Genomic DNA, 12,405 nt, shown 5'->3' with positions numbered 1-12,405 from the left:
CATAATTAATGAAATTTCCAGTTGGCCTACTATTTTAATTGGTCGGTGTTGTGTTGCGTTCGTTTTGAAATATTTCGGAAAAGTAAGGTCTTTTGTTCACGGACGCATCCATTGAGACTTGGCCACGGAGCTCCATTATATGTTTATCAAATACCCATTAGAGCTGAGAATATTCATAGACACTATCATGATAAGTGGCTCTACGAATGAAGATGTCGTGTGAAAAGCCCAGTTGTTAACTACAAATGATATTAATTTCGGAAAGCGCGGCCGAGGTAACCGAACGCGTTCCAAATTCTACATAATGACAATAAGTTTTGATATTTTGTAGCGTTACAATAGAGCCCTGTTATCGGTGTATCTTTGTCGGCCACGAAAATGGCCTCTTAGACGCTTGAACGAATTGAAGATGTTTACGGATTCGTAGAGAGCCTAAGCATGATGATTAAATGTTTCTTTTGTCCGCAGGTCGAACGCTTAGCGGTAGCAGTGGGCAGGTGTGTCGGCCTCACTTCCATACGCCGCTGCATCCCTGGCTCGAGTCTAAGGCGCTGGGGAGCGGGGCGTGGGGAGGGGGCTTCCAACAAGATGGTTCCTCGGGCGACAAACCGCTGTCACCAGCACAACACCCTCATCCCCATCCTTTGTTTTCATTTCCTCCGACTCCTCCGAAAGACTCGACGCCAGACTCTGTGGCTGCGGCGGCTCTCGGTCAACAGGACTACCAGGCCGCGGTAGCGCATGCTACAGCGATGAGCGTCGCCTTCATGCAGCAACAACAAGAGCTGCCCCTCTGCGGAGACGTCAAACCAATGATGGGCGCGCCGCCTTCCAAGCAGCGCGAAGGTGCGCAACCGGACTCTTGCGCCCAGGACACGAGTCAACCCTCCGGGGAATACAACGCTCAGTACAATGCCGCCGGCGGCGACTACTACAACTATCAGGGGAAAGGTTATAGCGGAGCGCAGCAGCAGAACAAGCCGCGACCGAACAAGACGCGAACTAGCGCCGGTGAGCCCACGGGGACCGATCATGATATGCACAGTACTCGCTGCGATGCACACGACACTGTCTCACGAAATACCTACCCGTTTATCCGATCACAGCGGTGCCTCTGCTCAACGTGCCATCGTGGCTTCGTATGGTTCTAAATAGTTCGTAATAGATATAACTTTCGCCTGATGACTAGTTCGATAAAATATTAATTAATTAATGAATCGAAAAGTCTGAAAGCCGGGTTCGATTGCTAATCGCAGTTACGAGACGGCTGCTAAGGTGTGCTCGTGATTACGATTTCACTAAGGGAATTGTCATATCGACTTAGAAATTTGATAGATCAAGAGATATTATAAATTCATTTAGTATTTCTGAACAGAATTCTGGTAGCTTGGCGGAGCGAGATGTGATCGGATAAACGGAGTTCTTGCACAGAGGTTGTGGCGCCACAGGTTTCCATCTAACAACAATAACACGGTGTGGAGCATCGCGCTTGAATTCACCGTTAACTGATGCTTCATGATTTAACTAATCGTATCGGTGGAGGTTTACTAACTTTACTCTTTTCACAGCGGCGAGCAGCCACTAAGGAAACCGGTCCTCTTAATCGCGATGAAAACGGTTAGGCGAAATTAATTTGAAAGAGTTAAATGGTTTCCAAATCATGTAAGCTTTATCTAAGATGATAGATAAAGAGTAGGAAGTAGATAGGATGCACAATTAGCAAGTCACTGCTCGCGGTGGTGGCTGGCCGCGGCGACTCGCATTGTCTCCCCTCATGTGAACTCACGCGGCCTTTCAGATGTTGACTAAACAAACTCGACGTTTCTCATTATTTAATTGCGACTCCTATTGTCTAAGACTATAATTAGACAAAAGCTTTTAAGTAGATTTCTAATAAATTTACCAAATTAACTTTGTAACAAAGTTACCGTTCTTCATCTCATTTTAAGAAATTAATTTAAGTATAATGCTTTGTGTAACAAATAGAAGCATACAAGTGTGTATTTTGCATAATTTTGAAATCATTATGTAAAACTCTGTGAATGGTAAAGTAAAATAAAAGTATAAATAGGAAGGCAGAGATTTATGTTCAGACTATATTCATAAACAATAGTGCAAATCTCAGTGGACTGGAGTTACCGTAAATGCATGTTCTAACCTTTATTGGGTATTGTTTCAAATGCTCCGCTCTAAGTTTTCGCAACAATCCACGCCTCACACAATTCATGAAGAATTACTAAACTTTAATGGTAACAAACAATATAAGGTTTTATTTTACATTTATCGAAACTCAAATCATAACTTGAAAATGCCACTTTGGAATATAGCATGAGAGAAGGTTGCGTTTTTCAAACGAAAATCGAATACCGACTCTATGGCTCTGATACCCAGACTTAAAAGTATAATCATTTTAACACGCTTCGTCATTAAGTTTTATAATTTTACGGGAACTGCGATGGCGGGCTATTGTCTCTTTGAATTTGAATGTGAATTTAGGTGATTATAAAGAATGAGTGTTAATGTAACAAAGTTACGGTTGTTATTGTGTTAACCAGATTTTGGGGATAGCTAATTGATAAGTTGAATCATTAAAGAAATTCGTCCACGTCTCTGACATTACACAGAAATCAATTAGATAGAAACGGCAGAACGACATATGGGAGAATGAAGTACCCGATCCTGTAGACCGAATGGTAAACAGTCGACGTCGCCCAAAGCACGTCCGGTGGTAGATTCTGCAAAGCACTACTCTTGCTAGGGTCAGTGTTAGCAACACTCCGGTTTGAGCCCCGTGAGCTCACCTACACACGTTAGGGTGAGGCTGAAATAGTCTCTCAAGGCTACCAGCATAGGTAGGAATAAAAGAGAATGAAGTAATTATTCCAAAAGTAAATTTTGAAAGAAAATAAATCTGTTGAGAGCAATTATAGACTTGAATAATTACAAACAATGAATGCACTTCCAGAAGCACCTGTTCACGGAAGGGGTATAGTGGATCATTTACCTAAAGATAGTTCGTTCGCTGAATGAAATAATGAACGCTGTAAATTAAGACGTTAAAAGCGCTAAAGTACCCGTTGTTTTCGTCAAGAAAAAACTTGTAGAAACGACTACTACACCATTAAGTAATTAAGCATAGTAAGAATTATAGAGAATTCAATGAGCGCGATCAGTATCGCTAAATTAATTATATGGTAGCGTAAAAACATACTTAAATTTATTAGTATGAATTGAATGAAAAAATCGGTACCTACATAAAATATTCCTATGAGTACCTAAACCTAAAAGAACAACAGAAAATGTAACGCAGATTCTTTTTGATGGCGTCAAAATGTACATATTGTTGATAAGACTTCCAGGTGATAGCTATTTAGTTCATTGCCAGATTAATTTTTACTACCTACGTCACGTCTGGTGGGAAATGTTCTTCTGTTTTTGATTTTTAAATAGCGTATTAAAGTCTTTGCTGTTTCCGCGTAGTGAAAGAATCGGATAGATGCGATAGAAATAGGCAGAATATTAGTAAGGCTTGTAAACTACTAGTACTCAAGGTTCCTACCTTAGGAGAAGGACTAAACTATGGATTGATGACTGCAGTCATTAGCTCCAAGAGCTTGGAGTCCGTATGTTCTCTATCTATAGCTAAATATTTAATTTGTCTGAATAAATCTAGCTGTACAGTTTGACGAAAATCCCAATTTGATATTTTCAATACTAAAAACGAATTACTGTTAGTTACAATTCTATATCAAATAAGTTACGATTAGCGCAATGCAACGCATCGTTAAGTTATGAAACGAGTTATCTTTAAGTACACCGCGTAAAAACTGCCCCCACCGGTCTGCGGGTTGTTGTACAGTATTCACAAGTAATTGTTAATTACCCGTTGCTGTTTATTAAATTAGACCGAAATTGCTTTAATTTGTCAGCATCTGAAATTACCATCGACGTATTTAGTTTACAAAAGACAGTTTTTATAGTTAAAGACATCAAGATATTTTTTGTATTTTTTTTTATTGCTTAGATGGGTGGACGAGCTCACAGCCCACCTGGTCTTAAGTGGTTACTGGAGCTCATAGACATCTACAACGTAAATGCGCTACCCACCTTGAGATATAAGTTCTAAGGTCTCAGTATAGTTACAACGGATGCTCCACTCTTCAAGCCGAAACGCATTACTGCTTCACGGCAGAAATAGGCAGGGCGGTCGTACCTCACAAGAGGTCCTACCACCAGTAGCATAAAAGGTCCTTCCAGCAGCTAACTGTACATTAGACACCGTTTTTGACGTGATCAGGAATAAAGTGATCTCTGTGGCGTTTTTGAAAGGCCGGTTGAGGACTTATCTATTGATGACAGTTCATCTTCCATTGCTGCTGTCTCTGAAAGACAATAACAATGTAGAGGCTAGTCCATGCATCTATCTTAAGGTACGGTGGGTAGAAATATGATTTGCATTGGAAGAACGAAGATTCTACGCTTCGAACCCGTGATTTCTTTGCGCAGAAATATCCTACTAACGCACGTGGCTTTAAAACATACTCATGGTAGTAAAAATATCTGAATAGTATTTGGCTTGTCTACTTGCTTCCGAAAATCAAATGAGGGCAATTTAAAATCGACCATTCAAAGTGTTGGATCAGTTTAGCTGGTTGAGCTAGTTCCTTGGTGGAGGCATTATGATAATACGAGGCCGGATGCGGACCATTCCATTGTTGGCAACTGTTCGCTTGACCTCGAGCTGCTATACTGCAAATATAAAAAGTAACACAGACAAGAATTATTAATTCACGATTTAGTTTTTCTTGGAATCGCACTATTCACATGTCAATGATTAATAATACGTAATCAATAGTAACAAATAATTACATAAAAAGAAGAATATTAGCAAATAATCTTTAAATTGTAAAAAAATATTCCTTTGAACCTTTCAATGACATATAATTAACAGAGCATATTAATAAAATATTATTTAATTTTTTAATCCATGATACGTTTAAGATTAAAACTAAAATGACTATTATTTCCTTCAGATTTACTACTAGAGTCAAACCAAATATCATTGTTTTCAATAGGATTTAATATAAATTAATAATATTCACTACATCAGTTTCACAAAAATATTATTTTAAAATAAAACTCTGTTAATGCATTTCATTACAAAAATGAGGAATTTAATAATTCACCCGATTAATGACGTAGACAAATCGTGATCTTTTCTATTTAGTTTTTAGAAAAATGTCAAGCGAAAGGGCACTAATAAACCTACTGTACAACTAATAGCTATTGTTTGATTATACATAATACATACTTGTTTCCATTCAACACTTTCTAAAACAATGTAACGCTCACTGAGCCGTATTCAAATTATTCATTGCTCTGTGTTCTATAATAATTTGATTGTCATAACGAACGTAAATCATTGTTTCTTATTACATACCTGGTAAAGGTCAAAATGCATTGTTTTACCGGGATTTAAAAAATATTTGTATACCATTCACGTATTGTGTTGCAGAAACCGCGACGTGGCGAGTTGTGCAACCAATTAGATGTATAGCGATGATTCCGATATGGACTGCTGCATTATAAGAGTACAGTTTATATTCTTTGTGAATTACCACAGTTAGATATTGCTTTATTTACAAATGAAATTGCATTATTCATTACCAAATTGCTCGAATAAAGGCGAGTGCGAAATTTACACTTTTAAATAACGCGTATTTGGTTGAAATGTTTTGGAGTCTTTCGAAACAAGCTGCTAATGAATATTTTCGTGGCGAGCACACAAACAGTGATTAGGCGTAGTAGAATCCGACGCGGTCTGCTCGCTATCGTTCGTTGGGTATACAATTGCATCAATTGAAATTTGCATTTTATAAGGACATCCTTGGTATTAATGTTAATTGCTGAATTAAATAAAGAACAAAACTTGTTGTATTGTTGTATATTGCTTCTATATTTATAGAGGTCAATTCATCTTCATATCAAAACTTCGGTTTAAATATTAATATTTAACGGCCGTCTGGTGTAGTGGTAAGTGACATAGTCACTACACAAGGGGGTCGCGGGTTCGAATCCCGCCAAGGGGAGATATTTGTATGATAAATATAAATGTCTTTTCCAAAGTTATGGATGTATATGAAATATATGTATGTGTATAATAAAAATCTTACATTTATTTCCGTTATCTGGTACCTGTAACACAACTAACACAAGTTCTTTACGAATTTATCACGGGACCAGTTAACGTGGCGTGATTGTTAGTAAATATTTATTTATATAAAAAAAAAATGTTATATATGCTATATTGTTGTATATATTTGTTAGTTTTTTCTAGGATGTTCGAATTTCTCTAAATGAAACGCAAACACTCCTATTCCTTTATACCATTTTTGAACAAACAAAAAAACCATTCTGGCAACACTTTAAAATTATTTCTAAAGGCAATTTGAATAATAATGGTTTTTATTTTAAATAGCTTATATTTTGTAAACTTTGGATTCACGGTTGCTTCAATTCATTAACGTGCAATTGTTGGTATATTAATTCTTCTCCAATGATAATTATTGTCCAAAGGTTTCCATTTTTTTGCCGACCAGATCCGTGTATTATCTCTATGATTTAGTCTACTCATGATTAAAAGGGTCTTCTCTTTTTGCGTTGTATATTTGGACTAAGATATAATAACTTCTCTTTTTGCGTTGTATATTTGGACTAAGATATAATAACTTCTCTTTTTGCGTTGTATATTTGGACTAAGATATAATAACTTCTCTTTTTGCGTTGTATATTTGGACTAAGATATAATAACTTCAATTTTTATGACATTTTTTAAATTTTCTTTGTAGTTGATCATTTTGGAAGTAATCAGCGTGACATTAATAGAGTTATTTATTATTTTAATTACGATGGGCTAAGAACAAGTTGCAACCGAGTGGCTTCACATCGCCCGACACAGTAATTATATCCCTCAGTATGTTAATAATGAATGCAAATATGAGCTCTGAATGAAGTCAGATCGGGCCGTCGAGTTCGATGCAAATTGGCGCAGGCGCCGTGAAGAAGGCACGAGTTTATTAGGAATAATTTATTTATACAAATCTGAAACGAATAGACCATAAAAACATAAGTATGACATATAGCTTGAGTTTATTTAAATGTACTCAATAAAATTAAACTAACGTTAGAACATCGGCCACCATTAAAATACGTATTTGCATATCGGCGTGTAATTACAGCGTAATAACAGTGTATGTGGCGTAACAAAGAATAAGTTTTGAGCAATAATTTAATGGTTTGTATGCAAAATAGCCTCACCGTTACGTGTTGATAGGCGGATGCGTCGAGAGCTCGAGAGAGTCGTCACGGTACGCGAGACCGATTAGTCCTTCATTCGGATTACATTATTCTGCATTCGCTTTAATGTAATTATGAAACTCCCGGTCAAAGTCCTCGCCGAATCCGTCGTGTGCGACGAAGGGCTCGACGAGTAAATTAACCCATAGACACAGCCCACTGAGTTTCTCGCCGAATCTTCTCAGTGGGTTGCGTTTCCGATCCGGTGGTAGATTCTGCGAAACACTGCTCTTGCTAGGGCTAGCAACACTCCCAGTTTGAGGCCTGTAAGCGCACCTACACGTCAAGCAGAAGCTGAAATAGCCTCTCAAGGCTATCAGCATAGATAGGAAAAACGAAACTAATATTCCACTATGATGGCTAGGACCTCTTGTGAGTCCGCGCGGGTAGGTGCCACCGCCCTACCTATTTCTGCCGTGAAGCAGTAATGCGTTTCGGTCTGAAGGGTAGGGCAGCCGTTGTAACTATACTGAGACCTTAGAACTGATCTCAAGGTGGATGGCGCATTTACGTCGTAGATGTCTATGGGCTCCAGTAACCACTTAACACCAGGTGGGCTGTGAGCTCGTCCATCAATCTAAGCAATAAATATAAAAAAAACGCATTTAATTTTTTAGCAGAAACATGTCGATGAGAATGACTTTTCTCTATAAGAGTTTGCACTCTCGGCTAATTGAAGCACTGCAGGGGTTAGATGTTTTCCCGTACGGCCGTGTGAAAACTTTCCGAGGTTCTCGACGTGAACCCCAAGTGTGCTCGCCTTGAGACTCTCAAAATATAAAAACCGCCCACTCGGCTCTGTAAATATGGCAGATGAAAATCTTTTATCGCGGTCACGTAGCGCCGTCGCGTCACGAGCGCACGTCACTCCGGGCAATAAAGACCGAGCCGCATTCTAATTTTGAACAAACATTTGTAATCTTTCGCTAAACCATCACTGTATTTCATAGTACAGAGGGAGGGTACTGTTGCTGGCAGCTTACTTTTATAGATAGTACTAAAACATATCTTTATTAGTGGTCGGAATCACGTCTAGTCAAAGAATACTGCGGGTAGTTTGAAAAGAGCTCGCAGTGTGAACGAATTAAAACATTACGATGGAAACCGGATCGGACAATTAAATCGTACGGTAATTAATCAGTGACGCTGTACTCTGTAATAATAAGTGTAATATCGACATGCGTACGAGGGGGCAGGCGGTTGTAAATCTTATGAAACGTCTCCGCCCGCGGCACCACCGACTTTCACAAACGTATTTACCAATAGAGACGTTACTATTACGCCGAATGACTCTCAAAAACCGGAGACACGATCATAAAACTCCGTGGCTCGTGTAATATCCTGTTATTTTTTCATAATAATCGTTATTGGTGTTTATTTATTACAAAACTTCGGAACAAATTACAGGTTTTATCGATGCAACAAAAAAAAAAATATACTAAAGGGTTAGAGACCAAAAAGTGAGTCGTCCGGTCGATCGCAATAAGTTTTCGATAAAGTCCGGGCGATTTAATTGCCGGTTTTGATCTGGTTTTACATAAAAAAGATGAATGGCCGCACTGCCTAAAGCCCGTAAAACGTTTTCGGTTCGTTTAACTTATTTTTTTAACATTCGACCACTTTCACTTTCGTCAGGTTGGCTCGCGGTGTTATCCCTCTGCCGTCATTATTTATTCAATGCATCGCTGCTTCTATCAGGGGACTCCGACGCTCGGATCTAGATACATGTTATTATTATGATATTAATGTCTATCGGTACACATATCGATCCGATAGTATCTGCGAGTCGGTGTTTGCCGTAAATATGAATAATGCAGAGACATCACACATTCACAGTTTGTGAAAAGTTCGCTCACATTCCCACGATGGTTCCAGCAAATGTTAGTTAGTATTTAAAAAGAGACTATGAAGGTGTAGGTAACAAGAGACCAGATTCTAAATTCGTTTTCGGTAAATCATCGAGCGAGTAATCGAGTTTAGAGAAAGATTGTGGGCGGTGCGCGCTCATCCCATATGTGAATACATCCTCTCAGTAAGCACTCTTATAAAATTGCTCGTTATAAAAAACAATTAATATAATATAAATCGGTTATTTTCCCGGAGGGAGGCTCGTACTGGGTTCAATTAATATTGCATGTTTTGTAGAACGTCAGAGAATGCGTGAAATACGTAATTATTTTTTCGTGTCAATTAGATTATTTTATTGCTTGAACTTAGAGTAGCTAGCTCTGTTTTACGTTAAACTTTATGCCCAACGACCGCGCTAATGTTGAAAAGGTCGATGCAATATATGTAGCTTTATAATTGTACTAAAAATTAGCATGTAGTTAATACTTTATAGTGCTGGTTATGCTCTGTTTCTCTTAACTGTATGCTTCTTTGTTTGCAACAACTCATAGCGTTCGGATTTTGTAAGAGATGTAACAAAAGTTTTTTTACAACGCCGCAAATTCGAATTATGAATTTGTTCAAATATATACATGTCATAATTCAATACTTATACTCGTAATTAAACTCATAATTCTAATTATGAATATGTTATTATTAAAACTTCACAAATAAATCAATAAAAATCATTTTACGAAGAGCGTTCGAGCCGGATGCATGCAATTATTTTACTAACGTAACTTTCTCAAAGTTTTCCTTGCGTGTAAAAAATCTTGATGCAATTTTTTTCTCCGAGTGAAAATCATCGCGCTTTCCCTTAGTTAATTGAATATTTTAGCGTTACTCATTTATTGTAATTACATGTTGATGCAAGATAAACGTTGTTAAGGATCATGTAGTAGGTACGTGTGAGTTGCATGCCTAGTGAAATTCTATTTGTAATGTTTCTGAATGTGATATTTCTCTGGTCTTCCCCAGCCTGCCAGGAGACAGGTAATCTCACTCTTGTTACTAACATAATGCTTCTTTATCTATTTTGGCTTTTCATTCTCATCTATTCATTTTCTTTTGACGTTTGTGTTTTGTATTTCATTTGCTAGTTCATTAATTTGCGAGTTAAGCACACACATTTAATAAAGTATTCTTTGGTTTTAATACTTCTTGTTGCGTTTGAATTTTGAATATACTTGACCCGATTATATCTTAATTTTAGTCACTTTAATATTACTTAATTTTGAATTACATATATCTTCACTTCGGAGTTATTATTTTCGGGTGTATGCTCACATTTTCTGATTGATCGTGATGTATGCTGCAGAGGGTCGAGAGTGCGTCAATTGTGGGGCGACGAGCACTCCGCTGTGGCGACGAGACGGCACCGGACACTACCTCTGCAACGCCTGCGGTCTCTACTACAAGATGAACGGACAAAACCGACCATTGATCAAGCCTAAACGAAGATTGGTGAGTGTAAGAATCCGACCAATTTTGTATTTGTGTTGTGCTTTCAATGTTTGTAGTGGACGAATGAAAATCGTTGGAGACTATTTATTTAAAAAAAAGATGTGTGTTGTCGTAGGACACCGGATAGGAACGAAGTTCCTTATTATAAAAATATTAATTTTAAGCTCTATTCAAGGTATAAAGACAATAAAATTGGAGGTTTCGCAACAACGCGCGGTCGTTCGGTAACGTGCGAACTTATTGTGGTACACTTCATTCACGGTTGTTTGCATAAGAGTTAGTGTATTGCGCAAACGAACGCTCTGGGATCGTGGTCAATTATTGATAAAAAAATTGTTATTTTTTGTACGTTATTACAAAGTTAAGTCGTACACTGTGTGCATTACTAATAAAAATCTTACGTTACGGACGTTTTTTCCCGGTTAGTGTACCCCTCCGCATTGTCCCATAAGGAACTTCGTTCCAAAAATAGCCTAACCTACACCGAAATTTGCAGACGATGCAATGTTGTATTCAGTTCTTCGAATGATTATTCGTTTGCGTCACATCAAGGATTCCCGGAAGATACTCGTACGTTTTAAATATCGTGTTCTTTTTGTTTTTTGTTTTTTTATTTTTGTTTGAGATAAAATTCCTTCGTCTACAAATAGCATTCCGAGACAACCTCAGCGAGAATGGGTGTTGTTTACAGTTAACGGGGCAGCAATAAAAAGGCGGAGCATGCACGCCCGAGCACGACACCGCATTAAGCGCTCCCACAAATTGGGCTCTTATGAAAGTTGAATGTTTCGACGAATAGGCCGAAGTCCACTAAAGTAGCCTCTCCGCCGAGACCGCTATAAATCTTCAAGTTAACGTTTAATCTAAGGTCGGGCGTACATAAAACTGAAACAATGCGACATTCGGTGACGTCACACGCGCCCGGCCACTCCGCTAACGAGTGGCCCGTGCGCGCAATTGTGCCCACAATTTACCTTAATACTCGTCTCACAGACATAAACTAGTGGAATTGCTCGGTATATTTGCCTTTTGTTAGTCAAATTATGTAATGTCCGGGCGTTATGGTTTCATTGTAACGTTCGCTGGCACGGTCTAGCCTATGGCGGGCGGGCAGGGCGACGTAGCATTATTACACGCTCCGCTATTTATAACAACGTTTGTTGTGCACAAAATTCATAATTGAAGACATTTTGTAAAACAATTTAACGTCGCAGCTACTTAACCCGCGTGATGGCCACAAGCCCGGATGTATGTAACGTTGTTTTAATATTTAAATTCAGTGTAGTGCGGAGAAGTACCGTTCGCGTTCCGCGGATAATATAGGATTCTCACTTTTATTTTCGCTGGGAACGCCGAAACAATGACCGGCGATGTTGACCAACGACCCAACGAGTCATTAATCCTTTTATGTGACCGTTTCTGGGCGACCTCTGGTTTTGCATACTCAACAAGCATAATCTTGTTTTGATATACAAAAAAGATCCTTTGTTTTTTTTTATCGCTTATATTGGTGGACGAGCTCACAGCCCACCTGGTGTTAAGTGGTTACTGGAGCCCATAGACATCTACAACGTAAATGCGCCACACACCTTGAGATATAAGTTCTAAGGTCTCATGTATAGTTACAACGGCTGCCCCACCCTTCAAACCGAAACGCATTACTGCTTTACGGCAGAAATAGGCAGGGTGGTGGTACCT

The 12,405-nt window shown here is 38.6% G+C and overlaps 1 protein-coding gene across 5 annotated transcripts in view; it reads left to right on the top strand.

The window, feature by feature from the left end:
• grn (GATA binding protein grain) overlaps window positions 1–12,405 on the top strand; it is a 113,416-nt gene that overhangs the window by 38,141 nt on the left and 62,870 nt on the right. For 2 of the 5 annotated variants that reach the window (XM_028183897.2, XM_089736821.1), the window contains exons 3-4: window positions 469–1,011; window positions 10,562–10,713. In XM_028183897.2, the coding sequence (XP_028039698.1) occupies window positions 469–1,011; window positions 10,562–10,713 (695 nt within the window). Of the gene's footprint in view, window positions 1–468; window positions 1,012–10,221; window positions 10,237–10,561; window positions 10,714–12,405 lie in introns of all 5 variants that reach the window. The other 3 variants (XM_089736822.1, XM_089736823.1, XM_028183898.2) reach the window with 3 other exon arrangements.

This window comes from Bombyx mandarina, chromosome 22 (genome assembly GCF_030267445.1).
Source record: "Bombyx mandarina strain Sakado chromosome 22, ASM3026744v2".
NCBI classification, from domain to species: Eukaryota; Metazoa; Arthropoda; class Insecta; order Lepidoptera; family Bombycidae; genus Bombyx; species Bombyx mandarina.
This window is presented reverse-complemented; position numbering and strand designations above follow the sequence as displayed.